Source organism: Euleptes europaea, chromosome 10 (assembly GCF_029931775.1).
Source record: "Euleptes europaea isolate rEulEur1 chromosome 10, rEulEur1.hap1, whole genome shotgun sequence".
NCBI lineage: Eukaryota > Metazoa > Chordata > Lepidosauria > Squamata > Sphaerodactylidae > Euleptes > Euleptes europaea.
The window spans coordinates 14,354,077-14,374,073 of record NC_079321.1 but is presented as its reverse complement, the minus strand read 5'-3'; the positions used below and the strand labels follow the sequence as shown (position 1 = coordinate 14,374,073).

Here is a 19,997-nt window from a genome sequence, read left to right as displayed (position 1 = left end):
CAGAACTCAGATCCCTTGGAGAAAATGGCTGCTTTGAGGGTAGACTATATGGCATTATTATTTGCTGAGTCCCCCCCTCCCCAAACTGCCCTCCCCAGGCTCCACTGTGAAAATCTCCAGGAATTTCCCAACCTAGAGTTGGCAGCCCTAGAAATTAAGGCGTATATATGATCTCTGAACTGGTTTTCTCCTCAGTGTAATGCATAGCAGGTTCCAAGATGAGGTCGTTCTTATGAGGATTGAAAGAACATCCCTGCCCACTTTCCTCAGGCAGTTCTGTACTTAGACGTATACATATGCTAAATATTTTCTCTGTCATACAAGAAAAAGCAAGATGCCTTAACATGTTTCTTGGAGGAGAGGGGGACCATGTGATGGTTTGCGCTCCTCACTCCTCTTTGTTCATCCCAGATATTTTCATTCTGGATCTGCTTCGCTTCAAAAATTCCTTCCCCAAACTGAATTTGCTCTCTTTCTTAGGAAATCAAGCCAGACTTTCCCACAAACTGAGACAGCTATTAAAGATATATTATAACCATATGGCTTGGGGTTTTGTCCCCCCATTCAACCAGAAGCCAACATGAGCTAAAAAGGAATATATTAACTCCTCCCAAACCAAATGTGCACCAAAGCACACAACAACACAAATCTTCCTTGTGACAGATATGAAAATGATTCTACTTCTAGCCAACAGAAAGGAGGACTGATCTGAATTTAAAATGTATTCCAACCATTCCAGGTGCAGCACAAGATATTTGCCTGGGAGACTCAAATTGCTTCACAATAACAATCTTTTTTAAAAATATCTTTTTTAAATATAACACCATAGGGGCCACCTTCCCAAGAAGCCATTTTATGGGGATCTCGGTCACCTGGAGATCAGTTGTTAATTCCAGGTAGGGTTGCCAGGTCCCTCTTCGCCACCGGCGGGAGGTTTTTGGGGCAGAGCCTGAGGAGGGCATGGTTTGGGGAGGGGAGGGACTTCAATGCCATAGAGTCCAATGGCCAAAGCGGCCATTTTCTCCAGGTGAATTGATCTCCGTCGGTTGGAGATCAGTTGTAATAGCAGGAGATCTCCAGCTAGTACCTGGAGGTTGGCAACCCTAATTCCAGGAGATCTCCAGGCCCCCACCTGGAAATTGGCAATCTTATGCGGCACTCATTAGCAATATTCAAGAGTGATACCTTCTGTAATAAACAGCATTCTTAGAGCTATGTTATACCAATTATTAAGACTGATTAACATGACAAGACAGTATGTACGCTTTCAAGTTCTTCAGAACTCTTCAGCGGGCTGGATGTCACTCCTCCCCCAGGGGATTCGAACCTGGGACTCCCAGCTCCTAGTCTGCCTCTCTAGAAGTTACCTGTTAATTGCAACTCAGACTGGGTGCAACGTATTGCTATTTCTTGCTGTCTGCTGCACAAAGTATCTTAGTGGAAAAGGAACTAATACGGTAGCCATCAGATTTTGCATCAGCACCCAACTGTACTTGGACATGATATAAAATTATTGCGAAGCATCAAGTTACATTCTTGGGAAACCATGGTTATTACATTACTCCATCAGTTTATTAGATGTCCTCAATACTTGAAACAATTGCGATATGCAGTTTTTGTTGATTTTTATGACAACATTTGTTGTATATACTGGACAGTATTAACAACCCTGTTTTTGTACTATCAGTGATACAATTTATTATTTTGGTTGAAGTTTTGCTGCAGATTTAAGAGTTTGGATGGGTGTGAATGCTTACGTATCTAAGAAGATTCCAACAACTAGAAATGTTAGGCAAGGAATCAGGTCTCAGTAAGGTCCCAGATTAAATCCCCACCATCTCCAGTTAAAGGTGCTGGGAAAGACCAAGTATTTTGGAAAACCCCTGCCAATCATATTAGACAGCAATGTGCTAAATGGACCATTGGTCTGACTTCATACTAAAACCCAAGCCAAAAAAAATTACGAAGCAGAAGTTGCTATTGGAGGCAGCTGAGCCTGGAAAGCCTTCCTTATCTATACAATATTTTAAAAGGTTACGTCAATATCTAATCCTGTTAAGCCAAAATCCTGCTCCCCACACGACCCATTTTTCAACCCTGAATTTAGACGGAGAATTTCTACTGAACTAAGGTATAAATCGCAGCAACTAGGTCCCTGAGTTGCATTAGGTCATTTCCAGCGATGTAAACTTCAACTAGATAATACAAACATCATGTTGAAAACCAAATTCTCATGGTATAACTTTCACATATTCAACAAACAATCCAGACCTGAATACAGATGTAGATCAATTTTTTTATGATTGACGATTCATATTGTTTTTTTGGTGGTATGTGGAATCGGTTGTCTTTGTGTGGGAGCAGAATTTTGGCTGATTCACCTTTATGGCTTTTTTACCAAGTTAATAGAGTTACACTGTACAAAATGGTTCACAGAGTTACTTGGGTAAATGATTGGGGACTGTAGTCTATATTATTCTGTACAGCTTGTACTGCCTGTTGGTTTAAGTAGGATCCTACTATGTAATTTTTGCATTGTTAACGTATTCCCCCCCCCAAACAAAGGAAACAGTTTGATCAGATTAGAGTTGTCACCAGGTCCCTCTTCGCCACCGGTGGGAGATTTTTGGGGCGGAGCCTGAGGAGGGTGGGTTTTGGGGAGGGGAGGGACTTCAATGCCATAGAGTTCAATTGCCAAAGTGGCCATTTTTCTCCAGGTGAACTGATCTCTACTGCCTGGAGATCAGTTGAATTAGCCGGAGATCTCCTGCTACTACCTGGCAGTTAAGAAAATTACAGCATAGGCTCAGTTTCCAAAAATATTTTATAATAATGCAAAAAACTCATAGCTCAGCAAGATGTAATTATAACTCGGAAACACAAGTATTTTAAAGGTTAATTCACCAGCAAAATCAAAAAACCGGTTACCGCACCGGTAATGTATAGCCCCTGGCCCGTCCCAAAAATAACATAAAGGGTATGAGACCCACAGTTCTAAATTCAAACGAAATTCAACCGGAATAACTTATTCCAAATCCTGGCAGTTGGCAACCCTAGATCAGATAAAAAGGGAAATGATGCCCCATATATTATCTGATACCGAAATTTGGGTTAGTAGAGATTTAAATATTTGGAGAGCATTCAGAACCAGTGTGTGAAAACTCACTTGTTTGGACTGCAAGATACTCCAGCTGCAGTGTTAAGATCTGTTGTACTTCCCTGTAAGGTGATTAAACACAAATCCAAGCCTCACAAAGATTGGGTTGGATCCAGTCTAAATTGGCAATTTCCACACATTCTTCCTTCCTACTGCAGACCCCGTTCATGTCATTCCTTCCCTAGTGGGCTGCAGTGGGAGGCAGGAAAGCTCTATTCTGTCACTGGAAAATTTAGTCCAACTTTACTGTCACAACATCGATTCCTACCATTCTGTTTATTTCCAGCAGCTGCCATGTCAGTTCTTGCTTTTTGAATTATTGTCTACACATGGATATGCTTATCTAGATGCCTTTAAAAATTTAGTGCACTAACTTTTCGAAAAGGGTGGGTTATGAGATGCAGAAACTGTAACATCTGCATATATTTTGTTATGGCCTCTGTCTTATAAAACTGATAATTTATATAAGTTGATTTTATATTTCAGTTCTTAAGGAAAGTTTGTACTTGTCTGAAATTTCTGATAGTGGTTAAAAAAAAACACACACACAAATTCTGAAACAGCAGAAATATATATCTGGCCAGGAATTGACGGAAGATGGTGTTCATTATCTGCTGCTCTGCTCTTTGTATCCCAGGGAAAGATTTTGACTTGTCTGATCCTAAGGTCTCAATAGAACAAGAAAAGTTTGCATTCGGTTGGTTCTGTGTTATTCAAAGTATAGCATCCCTGGTTTTCCTTGGTGGTCTCCCATCCAAGTACTACCCTGCTTAGCTTAGCTTCTGAGCTCAGACTAGCCTGGGCCATCCAGGTCAGGGCAATGAATATTAATTCCAAACTCTGAAACAGCAGAAATATATATATGGCCAGGAACTGACGGAAGATGGTGTTCATTATCTGCTGTTCTGCTCTTTGTATCCCAGGGAAAGAGTTTGACTCTCTTTTGTCTGATCCTAAGGTCTCAATAGAACAAGAAAAGTTTGCGTTCGGTTGGTTCTGTGTTACTTCAAAGCCAGCCATGTGTAATAATGAAACAAAGAAAAGAGAAGAATGGAGATCAAAGATCTGAAATGAATTGTGATACCTTATGTATTTATTTAGAACACATTCTGATTCTTTAGAGACCTGCTTGATGCAGCTCACAAAATAAGATAAAATCATATAAACATAAAATCATTAAAATGAACAAGCATTAAAAAAAGAAACCCTCCAATAAAGCCCAGAAGCAGAAAACATTTGACAGCCTAAATAATCCTCATAAGAGTCCTCAGGCTAGAAGCAGGCTGTAAAAAACAGTTTAAAAGACCAGACCCTCAGTAAAAAGCAAGTCAGGGCACTGTGGTAGATGTCTAGAAGAGCTTTAGCCTGTCTGCTAAAAACCAGGAGAGAAGGGCTGGGGCAGACCTTCTTGGTGAGGGTGGTCCACAGTTTTTGGCACTACTGCAAAAGAAGGCCATGGAGTTGTAATCAAATGGGGAGGTTTTGTGAGTGGGCTGGTTCATAGGTAAGCAGGCCGGCCGTTAGATGTCCTAGGCAAAGACCAGTGAGGGGCTTTGACGTTTATACCTACCTTTGGATCCAGACACAGGGAGGTGGGCACAGCCACAAAATGGCTGCCATAAAATGGCTACCCTAGGAGGTGGAGGTAGGGATGTCGACCTCCAGGTGGGGACCTGGGGATCCCCTGGAATTACAGCTCATCTCCAACTACAGAGATCAGTTCCCCTTGAGAAAATGTCTGCTTTGGAGGGTGAGCAAAGCTATTGAGTTAATTTGGTTAATAAATTTGGTTAATTTGGTTAATAAAAGGGTTATGCTAAATAAAATTTAATTAGTTTCATTATTGTTGGTTTATTAATTAATATTAATGTGTGTGTGTGTGTGTGTGTGTGTGTGTGTGTGTGTGTGTGTGTGTGTAAAGTGTCATCAAGTCACAGCCGACTTATGGCAACCCAGTAGGGTTTTCAAAGCAAGAGACTAACAGAGGCGGTTTGCCGTTGCCTTCGTCTGTATAGCATCCCTGGTATTCCTTGGTGGTCTCCCATCCAAGTACTAACCAGAGCCGACCCTGCTTAGCTTCTGAGATCAGACTAGCCTGGGCCATCCAGGTCAGGGCAATGAATATTAATTCCAAACACAAATTAATGACAACGCTAACGTAATGAATTTATTATCCAATGCTAATTTAATTAATAACATCAGTACTTTTAAACATTTGGACAATTTATGACATGCATGAGCTGACCAAGTTACAATTAAGGGTTTTCAATTCCAACTTGAGAATTTTCTTGAGATTTGAAGGTAGAACCTGAGGAGAGTGGGATTTGTGGAGGGGAACATCCTCAGCGGAGCATAATGCTATAGAGCACACTCCAAACCAGCCATTTTCTCTGGCAGAACTGGTCTCTCTAGTCTGGAGATCAGCTGTAATTCCAGGAGATCTCCAGTGACCCACCTGGATGTTGGCAACCCTATATATCCGGCCCTCACAACTAATAAAGTCGGACACCCCAGACTACATGTTTCTGTGGGGGAGGTGCTGTGGCTCAGTGGTAGAGCATCTGCTTGGCATGCAGAAGGTCCCAGGTTCAATCCCCGGGACCTCTGTTAAAGGGACTAGGAAGGTAGCTGATGTGAAAGACCCTCTGCCTGAGACCCTGGAGAGCCACTGCCGGTCTTAGACAATATTGACTTTGATGGACCAAGAGTCTGGTTCAGTATAAGGCAGCTTAATGTGTTCATGTGACTCTATGGCGTTGTATCCTGCTAAGGTCCTTCCCCTCCCCAAACCCCACCTTCCCCAGGCTCCACCCCCCCCAAATCCAGTAATTTCTCTACTCATCCTTGGCAAACCCAGTTGAGGTCCCTGTCCTCTCCAGGCTCCACCCCCAAATCTCCAGGAGTATCCTAATCTGAAGCTGGGTAACCCTACCCCCCACCCCTTGCCAGTGACCAGGAGGGAACCTACTCCCCTTCCCCTGCTGATTTTGGCCCGTTGTCTTGAGTCTTCCTGGTGAAGATTCTGAGGAGGCAACACCTTGCAATTTTCAACCAAGCCCTGAGATCTGGAAACTCTGACTGAGAAGATGAGGGGTGGGTTGTGTACGGCACAGCGAGGCCAGAGAGACTCCACCCACGAGCGCACAAAGCTGCGTTATAACTGAATCGGACCTTTGGTCCACCAAGGTCAGTAGTCAGACTTGCAGCGGCTCTCCAGGGTCTCAGGTGGAGGTCTTTCACATCACCTACTACCTGGTCTTGCCAACTGGAGATGCCAGGGATTGAACCTGAAACCTTCTGCATTGGAAAGCAGATGCTCTACCACTGAGCAACGGTCCCTCCATATCATGGTTTGGTGAAGTTGCCAACTCTGGGAACCTGGGGTGGGCAGGGTTTGGGAGGGGCTTCTGCAGGGCATAATGCCATAGAGTCCACCCTCCATTTTCTCCAGCCAAAGTAGCCATTTTCACCTGGACTGTGGCAGCCCCACGGTCTGGAGACAGTGGAAGGAAAGAAGGCAGTGGAAGGAAAGAAGAGGAGACATGATAGAGGTCTATAAAATTATGCATGGCTTGGAGAGAATTCTCCCTCTCTCAAAATACTAGAATGTGGGGTCATCTGCTGAAGCTGGAGGGTGGGAGATTCAAAACTGATAAAAGGAAATGTTTATTTACACAATGCATAGTTAAATTATGGAACTCCCTGCCCCAGGATGTAGTGATGGCTGCCAACTAGGGAGGCTTTAAGAGGGGACATGTTCATGGAGGAAAGGGGTATCCATGGCTACTATACTAGTAGTATTAGTAATGGATACTAGTCATGATGCATACCTATTATCTCCAGGATCAGAGGGGTAGGCCTATTATATTAGGTGCGGTGGAACACAGGCAGGATGGTGCTGCTGCAGTCGTCTTGTTTGGGGGCTTCCTACAGGCACCTGGTTGGCCGCTGTGTGAACAGACTGCTGGACTTGATGGGCCTTGGTCTGCTCCAGCAGGGCCTTTCTTATGTTCTTATGTTCTAAGGAACAAATAATCCTTGGCTAACACATCTCAGATGAAACATTGCTCGCTCTCATCTGCAATGTGGCAGAACAATGCCTGAGTTTTTTTCGGAGGCCCTTAGTGGTTACACTTCTGGTCCTTTGTTCAAATGTGGGATCCTTCCCTTCCTTTGATACCCTTTGGATCATAACCATATAAGTTTTATCCCTTTCTTTTGCCTAAAGCTTGGTTCTCCCACTACCACATTCGGCCCTGTCCCTTTGCTTTGAGCGTCCCACACACAACACGTTCCTTCGCTTGCTGTTCTGGCCTGTCAGAGAGATGCCATTCTAGGAACGCCTCGTTGGACGGAAAGAGGCAGCCGGCTCATTGGATCTTCTCCTGTCCTTTTTGCATCTGAACTTCTGAACGGGGAAATGCTTTTCTCTGGAAACGTTTCTGTGGAAAAGAAATGGGTTTGCATAACTTGAAGGTATTTCGTTCAGATGATTTCCATTTCTGAAATGCAGATATTAGACCAGGTTCTAGCAAACAGACCCCTGGGGGAGTGTTTTCGTGTGTTCTTAAGAAAGCAGCTGCAGGACCTCCCTCGGCAGCCAAGGGCGCGCTGTTGCTCTTTCCTCCGACGTCTCTCTTTCTTTTAAAATGCAGCTGGGATCTAGCCCAGCTGTTATCCTGCCAGGAAAGCATGTGGTCTTGATGGCTTACAGATGTGAAATAACTCCCACATATGGTAAAAGATGAACTGCAAGAGCCGTACCGTTATCATTAGGATTTAGCAGACAGTTGACTCGGTTCCAGTTTGGATTTTTCAAAGCAACCATGAGGACATTTTAAGATGGTTAAAAATTCCCATAGTGCCATTGCTGACTGTTAAAAAAGAAAAAAAAATTGCACAGACGCTCATGTTGATTGCAACAAACTTCTTGCAAAGTTGCATGAAGAAAAGAGGGAAAGCATAAGATATAGTCTGATTTTATTAACTCTTTCATTTTAATGCGGCTAAATCTGTGGCGCAGAGTGGTAAGCTGCAGTACTGCAGTCCAAACTCTGCTCAGGACGTGAGTTCGATCCCGACGGAAGTTGGTTTCAGGTAGCCGGCTCAAGGTTGACTCAGCCTTCCATCCTTCCGAGGTCGGTAAAATGAGTACCCAGCTTGCTGGGGGTAACGGGAAGGTGACTGGGGAAGGCACTGGCAAACCACCCCGTAAACATAGTTTGCCTAGTAAACGTCGGGATGTGATGTCACCCCATGGGTCAGGAATGACCTGGTGCTCACACAGGGGACCTTTACCTTAAATCCTACATCTTCCTAGATAGGTCGCATAAACATATGAAGCTGCCTTATAATGAATCAGACCATTGGTCTATCAAAGTCAGTATTATCTACTCAGACCGGCAGCGGCTCTCCAGGGTCTCAGGCAGAGGTCTTTCACATCACCTACTTGCCTGGTCCCTTTAACTGGAGATGCCGGGGATTGAACCTGGGACCTTCTGTATGCCAAGTAGATGCTCTACCACTGAGCCATGGCCCCTCTCCAAGGTCATTTGGCTCGTTTTTCTCCTTTTCTCCTAGAACCAAAGTAAGTTGACTACACCAAGAAGCCATAGAGTTGCCAACGAAGGATAGGGAGGTTCCTGGAGCTTTGGGGGGCGGAGCCTGAGGAGGGTGGGGTTTGGGGAGGGGAAGGACTTCAATGCCATAGGGTCCAATTGCCGAAGTAGCCATTTCTCCAGGGGAACTGATCTCTGTCACCTGGAGATCAGTTGTAACAGGAGATCTCCAGCTAGATCATGGAGGTTGGCAACTCTACTATAATCTGATACAAGCAAAAGACTAACAGAAGTGGTTTGCCATGGCCTTCCTCTGCACAGCAACCCTGGTATTCCTTGGTGGTCTCCCAGGGCTGACCCTGCTTAGCTTCTGAGATCTGATGAGATCGGGCTAGCCTGGGCCATCCAGCTCAGGGCCCCACACTGACTATTTTTATTTGGCTCCCTATGCAACAAGCAGGGTCTTCATTAACTAAATCAGGTTTCAAATTTGCAGGCAAACATCTTGGACCCAGGATATACTTCTGCTACAGATGGGTTTTGTCAACACAGCATCACTCTGGCATCTTAATCTCAGTTAATTCTGGGGAAGTTCAGGGGAGGAAAATCTGGTCCCATCATCAAAAGCTTCATTCAGAGGCATCAACATTGAAAGTTCAAGTTACGGTTTCCTTTGATATCCTACTTACATTTCACCTTTGAGATCCAGCGTAGTGTAGTGGTTAAGAGCAGCGGACTCTAATCTGGCGAACCGGGTTTGATTCCCCCCTCCTCCACATGAAGCCTGCTGGGTGACCATGGGCTAGTCACAGTTCTCTCTGAATTCTCTCGGCCCCACCTACCTCACAAGGTGTCTGTTGTGGGGAGAGGAAGGGATTGTGATTGTAAACCGCTTTGAGAGAAAAGAGGGGTATAAAAAAACAACTCTTCTTCTTCTTCTCCTTTCTTAGCAATCCTCACTACCATTGGCAACCGAGGAACATTAAAATCCTAATGGTTTAGAATTCTTTTTCACTGCATACCAGGGATTAAAAAAAATGTTTATTAAATTTATATCCCGTTTTTTCCACCCTATAGTCCTCAAAGGAGCTTGCAACATCCAATGGTATCTGTCTCTTCCCACCCACCAATCTATTAGCCTCACTTCAGCTCAGCCTGAACTGTTCTGTTGGGGGCTTTAGAATGAGGCTACGTAACCTTTAATCCTTAATCATCGAGTCGCGCGGGCTCTACAGCAATGGAGATATGACAGGCAGCTATGATGTTAAGGCCTGACTTCAATGCGATGCTGGCAAGCAGTTCGCCCACCTGGCAGGGCACACGTTTTTGTTTTATTTGTACCCCGCCCTTTCCCAAAAGGGACTCCGGGCGGGTAACAACTTATAGTAAACATACATCTGTTCAACATCTTGTTTAACCAAAGTTGCTACCTGGGCAAAGCATCTGTGCCCATCCTGATATAGATGCCTCACACACCCTGAATGTGTGCAAAGGGCAAAGACCGGCTTGCTCAGCATCACCTTCTCCGATGCGAAGAAATAGACCTGGGCCATTTATGCTTGGTAATTAGCAGTGCGTCCCAGGCTGAAGTTCCCCACATATTCTTTTTTAGTTTTTCATGCTGAACCGTCATTCAGGAAGTGACTGAACCCGGTGCATACCTGCTTCACATTTCTTAAGAGCCCCTTTAATGCGACCGTTTGTGTTTGCTTCGCCCCCACTGCGAAGAATCCCCTCAAGGAACCATGCAAAATTACAGCCGCTTATTAGCTATGCACACAGCTTACTAATGGCTATGCAAACAGGAATGAAGGCGCAGGCGAGGGGGTGAGGCGGGGTGGAATATCTCCTTTTGCATTGGGACCGTGAATAGGCATTTTAAAGGTTGCGTTTAAAAAACAGCTTTGAGCAAGCATCAAAACTGACCCTTCATAAATGGCCCTGGAGTAATTCCAGAGGTCTTGCATACACTGATGTAAAAAGACTTTGGGGACTGCCGACAACATCGAAAGCCAACAAACGTGCAGCTTGGTGTTGGAAAGCGCCATCAAGTCACATCTGACTTATGGCTACTCCTTGGGGTTTTCCAGGCAAGAGACATCCGGAGGTGGTTTGCCATTACCTGCCTCTGTGTAGTAACCCTGGACTTCCTTGGTGGTCTTCCATTTGAGTACTGACTGGGGACAACACTGCTTAGCTTCTGAGATCTGACAAGATCGGGCTAGCCTTGGCCATCCAGGTCAGGGCAAAGACAAACAGAGGTGGTTTGCCATTTCGTGCCTCAGAACATAAGAAAAGCCATGCTGGATCAGACCGAGGCCCATCAAGTCCAGCAGTCTGTTCACACAGCGTTCACACTGTTCACACAGTGGGGGAAGTCTAAAACGAACCTAGATCCCAAAGGTCTTAGGAGGTTGTGTGCATCCCCTCAGCAGGAAAAAAAAGTCTTGTCACACCAAACAGCAGTGATGCGTGGCAGAAGAGGAAGACATGGGCAGCCGCACAAGACAGGTGTTTTCCTGGCAAAGACCCAAGCTTTTATAGCCAAGAGAGCTCAAGAGGGAGACTGTTCACTGAAAATGGGAAAAAAATATCCCAGGGTCTTAATGCTGTACAGTTGTCCTTTCATGGGTACCTGGTATATGTGATATTTCCTTCTATGGACAAATTTCTCTTGCCAGCTATATCTGGCAAAACCTCCAGTTCTGTCTTGACAGTTCTCTTTCCAGTCCCTGGGAAACAAAGTCAAGGCTGATGTTTACTGTTGCATACCCAAATTCTATTGAATCAGGAATGACAGCCTGTATTAGAAGAATTCATCTTAATAGATTCCGTTATGTTTAGGGTTGCCAGGTCCCTCTTTGCCACCGGCGGGAGGTTTTGGGGGCAGAGCCTGAGGAGGGCAGGGTTTGGAGAGGGGAGGGACTTCAACGCCATTGAGTCCAATGGCCAAAGTGGCCATTTTCGCCAGGGGAACTGATCTCTATCGGCTGGAGATCAGTTGTGATAGCGAGAGATCTCCAGCTTGTACCTGGAGGGCAGCTTATATTTTAATATTGGCACAATCAGAGTTTTTTGCCCCCTTACTGAATGTTGGGGCCACGCTGTAAGTCATGCAAACACATAAGAACATAAGAAAGGCCCTGCTGGATCAGACTCAAGCCCATCAAGTCCAGCAGTCTGTTCACACAGTGGCCAACCAGGTGCCTCTAGGAAGCCCACAAGCAAGACAACTGCAGCAGCATTCTCCTGCCTGTGTTCCAAACAGGGTTGCCAACCTCCACGTAGTAGCTGGAGATCTCCTGCTATTACAACGGATCTCCAGCCGAAAGAGATCAGTTCCCCTGGAGAAAAGGGCTGCTTTGGCAACTGGACTCTATGGCACTGAAGCCCCTCCCCTCCTCAGGCTCCCCCCCCCCAAATCTCCAGGTATTTCCCAACCCGGAGCTGGCAACCCTAATTCCAAAGCACCTAATATAATGGGCATGCTCCTCTGGTCCTGGAGAGCACAGGTGTGCATCAGGACCAGCATCCATTTTCACCGGCTGCAAAGGCCAAGCTGGAAAGGGGAAACTCCGACCGCCCCAGACCATCTTCAGTCTCCAGCCCCTTCCATGAGTCACCAGCTGGGGCTGCTGCTGTTCCGCTGCAGCTGGCCCTTTTGGAGTCTGTGCTGCTCCCTCCCTTCTGCGAGGAGGGCTCCAGCCTCCAGCTCCTCCTAAGCCTCTTCCCTTCGCCCTCTCCACTCCTCGGGAAACTCAGGGACAGAGAAGAAACTCCATCCCCGTTGCCTGCCAAGCAAAGGGCTGCCCGGGGGTCGTCTGAGCCCCCTGCTTTCCCTCCTCCCAGCCCATGGTCGTTGCAGCCTGTGCACCATGAATCTCGCCTGCCTGATCCTCCCTTTCCTGCTGCAGAGCTGCTTTCTCTTGAGAAGGGTCCTCGCCCAGGGGACAGAAATCTCCAAGAATGGCGTCGCTTTCCAAGGTACGGAGGCATTGGTGTGTTGGGGGGGAGGGCTGTGGCTCAGTTTGTAGGGGCAACTGCTTGGCATGCAGAAGGTCCCAGCTTCAGTCCCTGGCATCTCCAGTTCAAGGGGCTAGGCAAGTAGGTGATGTGAAAGACCTCTCTCTGCCGGAGAGCCACTGCTGGTCTGAGTAGGCAATACTGACTGTGATGGACCGAGGGCCTGATTCAGTAGAAGGCAGCCTCCTGGGTTCCTCCTTTTCCCATCTCTCCCGTGCTCTTTTTATGATGTGGAGATAGAGGATCCAAATTTGACAGTTTCGCCCTCATGTTTCAGAAGGTGCGCTCCCAAAACGAGAGATTCCCCATCATGTGGATTTTCCAAGGGTCAGATGACATTCTCTCCCCTGCGTGTGTTATAAACCAGGACTGCAGATTTTAAAATAATGGATTGACAGTGTCCTCAAAGACCTTGCGCGTGCCTTGTTAGGTTGATGTGGAGGTATTTCAAAAGAGCGACCTTTTATTTCACTTTTGGGTAGAACCATCTTTTGGACAATTGCTGAGAATAAGTCGAGGGTCCCTCCAAGGGATTTCACTAGCAAACAGCAGCAAGTCTGTGATGAGTCGCGAAGAGGGGAAACGAACTTGCAATCCCGTATTAAAAAAATGTTCTGACGCTAGGCAAACCTTGCCCTGTTTCCCAAATAGATTTAGTAAGGCAAAAGAAGAGGAGAGGGGATGTGCTTCCATTCTGTCGTAACCCTGAGTTTTGCACCCTAAGAAACCATGCAGAAGAAGGCTTAGATGTCAATTGATGCCACTCAGTTAGCTGTTTATATTGGAAAGTGTGTCTGTCTCTCTAAAAGGAAAGTTCTCGGGCAGAGTGTTTGTCTAAAGCATGACGTTCAGTTATCCTGTCTATGGAGTGGGGTTTGGGGTTGCCTCACTGGCCTTTGTGCAGATATGTCTGAAGGGACCTCTGGATAGAAGCTTACACACGTACCTTCCACTGTGCACAGATTCCAGATGTTCGAACCGTATCCTGTATTTTTTAAAAAGGATATGGATTATACGTATAGAGGCTCTATGCTCAGGCCCACAAATGTGTGATGGTTGGATGTGGGGAAGGGCAGACACATATGTTTTGAGGCAGAATGAAGGAAACAAGGGTCCAAAGCCCTGCCAGAAGTGAAGCCACCTAATAGAATATGACAGCGGCAAGGTTCAGGCTTTAGGCCTTCCTTTTTGTCGAATCTCTGGCAGGCCAGGTGTCTTTAGTGATGTCCTCCAAACACGGAGTCCAACTTCCCTAGGATACCTGACAGGTTTTCTAAGGAGTCTTGCAACGCGAGAGCCGTTCATTAAAAAATGTCCTCTTTTTGATTTTGAACAGATTGCCCCGTGGATTTGTTTTTTGTCCTGGATACCTCGGAAAGTGTTGCCTTAAGGGAAAAGCCGTTTGGAGCCTTGGTCGACAAGATCACAGAGTTCACCAACCTTTTCATTGATAGATTAAATGAGAGGTAATACCAGGGTTATCATCAGATTTCCTGCACTGGGAGCCAGTGTCATAACAACACCCAAATCTGGGAATTTCATGGGGTTTTTTTTGTTTCAAATGGTCAATAAATATTGACGGTATTCACATAAAATCTCTTACAAAGTCTGCCACCTGAATTTACAAATATCTGTTTTATGGTTGTGTGATATTTCCCTGACGTTGTCCTAGACTTCATAGGGGTGTTCTGAACTCTAAACAGCCGGTGGGGTAGGATGCCTCTCTAAACAGCCTGCCCTGGATGGTTACTATTCACAAGATCCCATTTTTGCTGTTTTCTGTTTCCTGAAATTCATGTAAGGAGAAGGAATGTGGGCTTTTTTCAAATGCAATACTGAGGACTGAACTTGTTACCTTTCTACAAACTCTGGCCCTGTGTATTTAACAGTAGCTAGAAGCACCAAAACGGAGCCGATCGTGTTTTTCCAATATGGAAAGAAGTGGTGAGCAAAGCTCCATCTGCTAACTTTGGGAGTGTCTGGCTGTTCTTAAGGGCATTTGGCATCCTCGCCCCTTTTCTTCTCTCCCACCCACTCAACTATCTTTCCTGTTCCCTCCCTTTCAGGTTCCCTCTACCTGCTTCCTTCCCTCCTTCTGCTTTTTTTTTGGTCTCGCTCTCCTCCCTGCATTTAACTGACCAAAGCTTGGAAGACTCCCCAGTATTGTTGTGGTTGCCTAGCAACCAGCAAAATGGCCTCCGAGATCTCAGTATATGGTCTCACAAGATCCCAGTGGGCATTCATCCTTTTAAAGCTTGCTTCTATGGGGGGTTAATCTCCCCCCCAAATTTTATAATTTCAGATTTTTCAGCAAACCTGGGCATTCCTTCAGGTTGTAGAAACCCCCCCCCCCCCGTCGGTCTCTGCCCCATGGTGTGGATTTTGAAACTATTTTCAAAATATATCATTATTTTCAGAATATGCATTATTTGCAAAATATGTATTATCAAAATAGATTTCAAAATATATTTTCAAAGTATATTGAGTGTATTGTTTGTACTGTTTATTTATTCAAATCGGTGCTGCCTTGTTCCCACAGCACATGACCAAAACATACATGTAAATGCATAGAAAAATGCCTTGCATGTCTCCCACCATTTCTCTAATTGTTGTGTAAGAATCATAAAAGTTTCTCGGGCAGTCAGCATTTTTTACTGGCCCAATTCCTGGGCTTCTACAGCAGCTTGGCATGCTGAATTTTTGATAAGTGAAACTTACGCTGATACGTTGATAATCTGTTAGGAGGGGGAAGTCATAAACAGAAAATATAGATAATTGTGCGCGCGGACATCTCAGATTCAAATGCAAAGGAATTATGGGTGGGTTATGCACGTGCTTCTCCAAGAGCAAAATGAGGTCATTCAGGAAGTCAGGCTCTGGGGAGAAATGTGGCAACCTCCCTGTCTACCAACTATGGGTTGGATCAAGCAGTAGTTTGCTGCGAATGGAGGGGAGGCAGCTTTTGCTAATGTTCACCTTCCAATGCAGACCCCCAATTGACCCCTCATGCTGTTTCTTAACCTCCTTTCCTTTTCCCAAAAGAGCACAATTTAGGGGAGTATTTTGGGCTGTTGTGGGATAGGCGAGGCAATGGAGTCCTGATCCACTGACAAGGATCTCTTCCGTCAGTGAAAACTACTGCTGGATCCAACCCTATGACTCTGCTGCATCAACTTGGCTAATCTGCTTTGGTGGCTGCGAGGTATATTATCCGCAGTTTAAAGATACTGTTAAAGTGGCCAAAAAGGTGGGTGAGAAAGAAGCTCTTGCTGAAACGACCAAGAGACAAGGTGAGAAAATGCCTTGGAGTAAGCCAGGAACGCTGGTCGTTTCAGACTGGTGTTCGTTGGCAAAGGATAGGATCTCATGTCGCTTCTCTCAAGTTTCACTGAGAGCCAGACGCTTCTCATGAGAAAGCCAAGGTTTGACGTAATGCTTCCTTTCAGAAAGTAATATGTGAGAGAATAATGAGCTTCAACAATTAGAACACAGTGTGGTTGCTGGGCAGTAGGGGTGGCCCGGCGTGTTTGGACGCCGGGGCGGTGTTAGCCAACGGCCAACTGGAGAAGATGCCCTGAGACCCACTCTCGAGGGACTCCCCCAACCCCACTCCCCAACGGAGGGGGGAAAGAATAAGAACAGGCTCTTGCCACCACTGCTGCTCATGGACTCCACGTTTAGGGCGTAGACTGTCCACCAGCATGATGTAGTGGTTAAGAGCGTGGTTTGGTGTGGTGGACTCTAATCTGGAGAACCGGGTTCGATTCCCCACTCCTCCGCATGACCGGTGGAGGCTAATCTGGTGCACTGGATTTGTTTCCCCACTCCGACGCATGAAGCCAGCTGGGTGACCTTGGGCTAGTCACAGCCCTCTTAGAGCTCTCTCAGCCCCACCTACCTCACAGGGTATCTGTTGTGTGGAGGGGAAGGTGATTGTAAGCCGGTTTGATTCTTCCTTAAGTGCTAGAGAAAGTCGGCATATAAAAACCAACTCCTCCTCCTCCTTCTTCTCTGGTGGTGACAGCCGCTCACGCCCACCCCATCTAGCACTCAGGAAGCCCAGCTCTGTGGTGGCACCTCACACACACCTTGCCCACCTGGGGCTCAGGTAGCTGGCAATCATGAAGAAGGAAGGAACCAACAATATGTGTCTACAGTGTTTAGGGACTATGTAATGTAGGTTGTTTATGCATGGGAGTTTTACCTAGGGTTTATTGCTCGCTGGACCCACACTTTTCTGTTGCAAATCCAAACATTGTTAGGCACCAACAGTCACCAAGCTCAAATCAAGAAGCCTTTTAGTCCCCGCCTTTTGAAATGCTGCTTTGTAATTGGCTGTAGTGCTTACAGTGAGAGAAGCATCCAGTTCCCCACCCCACCCCCTGGGCAGGAAGCCATGTTAAAAAGCGAAACAAAAACGGAGCTCTCTAAACGGAAGGGGGGGAGAGAAACCCAAATGTCATTTTAAAATCCTTTCAGCTCAGAAAGAACTCAGAGAAAGCAGGAAGCATTTTAGTTCCCACCCCTTTAAACGCTGCTTTGTAATATGTAATTGGTTGTGGTGCTTCCTGGGAGAAAAACATCACACACACCCCATAAGCTTCTATGCCCTGCACTTTGCTCATGCACGGAGATTTCACCCGGCCTGATCTCAGGAGAGATCGAAGAATTGGATTTTATCTGCACCAGGAAGACCTGGGATTTGCTAGAGCTGGTAGCAAGATCATGTCTAATGGACAGAAAACTCATGCATAACTCCAAGGAACAACCAAGTCAGACCGGGGGCGAACGTGAGTGAAAGTACCCATGCATAAACGACCATAGATTCCATAGCATGTGGTTGATCTCTTTAGTTCAGTGTGATATTGTGCAGCAAACACTTTGGAAGAATATTAAAAGTTCTGAGATCTATCGTTCTCCCTTTGTGGTTGCTAGCACAAGACTGGCAACTGGCGGGAGACTGACGTGGGGGAGATTTGCTGGCAACATCATGACGTCAATGGTGGTGTGATGGAGCTGCTTCTGTTGTGACAAGAAATGATTTCACCGTGTTGCCAGCAGTGCTTTAGCCTTTGGCCAAAACTGTATGGTTTAACCATAGAGTTTTGACTGAATGCTAGAGTGCCACTGGCAATGCAATGAAATCACTTGCGGTTGTGCCATAAGTAACTACATCATGTCAGGAAGCCTGTGATCCCCCCACATTTACCTTCCCAAAGTTAGCTGATGTGAATGACCCCTGCCTGAGGCCCTGGAGAACCACTGCTGGTCTGAGTAGACAATATTGACTTTGATGGACCAAGAGTCTGGTTCAGTATAAGGCAGCTTCATGTGTTCATGTGACTCTATGGCGTTGTATCCTGCTGAGGTCCCTCCCCTCCCCAAACCCCACCTTCCCCAGGCTCCGCTCCCCCCAAATCCAGTAATTTCTCTACTCATAGTTGGCAAACCCAGCTGAGGTCCCTGTCCTCTCCAGGATCCACCCCTAAATCTCCAGGAGAGGGCCAGCTGGGGGCAGCAGATCTCTCTAGAAATGAGATCCTGGTAACCTTTCCTCCTTTTCCTAGTGTCTTGAGGAAGAGAGTGGAGGACTTGGGTTGTATACTGTGGCATATATTAGCGTGCTAGAGGTGTCAAAGCTAAGGAAATGTTTCTCTTTCTACAGATATTATCGGTGTGACCGAAATCTGGTGTGGAACGCTGGTGCCCTGCATTACAGCGATGTGGTCGAAGTGATCAAGGGGCTCACCCGTTTGCCCGACGGGCGGGAGGACCTGAAGAAGCGAGTGTCCTCCGTGATTTCTATCGGGAAAGGCACCTACACGGACTGTGCCATCAAGAGAGGGATTGAAGAGCTACTCATTGGGTGAGTGGGCTTTTCTCGTGCTGTGAGTAGGGAGAGAGAAAAGCGAGCGAACGCATGTCCAGCTGGCTGTTGAAGGCAGTTGGAGCAGATTTCTGCCTGACTGGGAGGGGCATTCAGGGCTATCACCTCCACTTGATTACATAGGCTCAAGTGAATGATAGTATGTAATAGCAGTACTACTATTAGTGGTGGTGGTACTACTACTAGTAGTAGCTCTACTACTACTAGTGGTGGTGGTAGTGGTGGTAGTAGTGGTGGTGGTAGTAGTGGTGGTAGTAGTAGTAGTTGTAGTAGTAACAGAATGGTTAGACTTCTGGCCACAACCCTGCAACAAGACACTGCTCAGATTTCTAGCACAGAATTGTGGAGAACTTGGCTTCGGGAAAACATGAAAACCTTGCACATGTCAAATCTTGGGTTTAGATGTGGATCTTCTAGTGGCCTGCGTGCGGGATTCATTTGCTTTTCAAAGCTTCCTTCTCTTCCTTGTGGATGCTGTTTCTTAGATATGGTATGTACAGCCATGTACTACTAAAGCACCCCTCCACACACACAGAAATGGGAAAGCACTTCATGCCCTCTAGAATTTGCATGCGAACAATTCACCACGTGGGTGAACAGTGGTTGAAAAGAAGTCTCCGTTAATAAATACAACAAACAGACAGTCATCCATAGTTATGCCCAGATGTCTTAGTGGAGACTGGGTAAAAGGAGGAGTCATACGAGCAAGACAGACTTCTGCAAAACTTTTTTTCTAGATAGTATACGGCTAAAGAAAAGGCATGTATGCGATAAGTTCAGAACTCGTTTGTGAAGTATCAAAGAGACCGTACTATCGGCATCAAATCTCACCTGAGCCATAAATTCCCCATGCTTCCATGATGCTCTCAGCCATAAAACTTTAGAGCAGGGGTACCCAATGTGGTGTGGACACTTTTGCTAGGGTCCACCAGGTGTTTTTAGGAAATGAGTGGGGCCGGGTAGGGCTTTTGCCCAGCAAGACTCCTGAACAACTATTGGAGATTTGATTGGCTGTGCAGAGTTTTAAAAATGTGGCCGTGGCAGCATCTGCCACCACAGCACAAGGACCTTCATTATGTGACTGAAGTAGAGCTATGGCAATCATTTTGTCCCTGGCTCCTCCTCCTGCAGAAGCCATTTTGTGGCAGCCATTTGGTTGCTGCGCCCACTATGCTGTGTCAGAATTCCAACGGTGCCCGCCGGCTCAAAAACGTTGGGGACCCCTGCCTTAGAGAGTTGTTGTAAGAATTAGAAGCGGGGAAGAAAGGCCATCTATGTCATCCTGAACTCCTCTGAAGAAGGAAGAACGTGTATATAGATGTGGTTTCGGTTTAGTCAGTCTTTCTCAGCCTCCATCCTTGCAATGTGGGGG

General features: G+C 46.2%; 1 protein-coding gene across 1 annotated transcript in view; it reads left to right on the top strand.

Moving 5' to 3' along the window:
* Positions 1-12,590: 12,590 nt before the first annotated feature.
* The window catches only part of COL6A1 (collagen type VI alpha 1 chain), a 56,752-nt gene continuing 49,345 nt past the window's right edge, over positions 12,591-19,997 (top strand). Inside the window, exons 1-3 of the mRNA XM_056856862.1 lie at positions 12,591-12,699; positions 14,075-14,204; positions 18,404-18,604. Coding sequence (XP_056712840.1) covers positions 12,591-12,699; positions 14,075-14,204; positions 18,404-18,604 — 440 coding nt within the window. The remainder of the gene's footprint in view (positions 12,700-14,074; positions 14,205-18,403; positions 18,605-19,997) is intronic.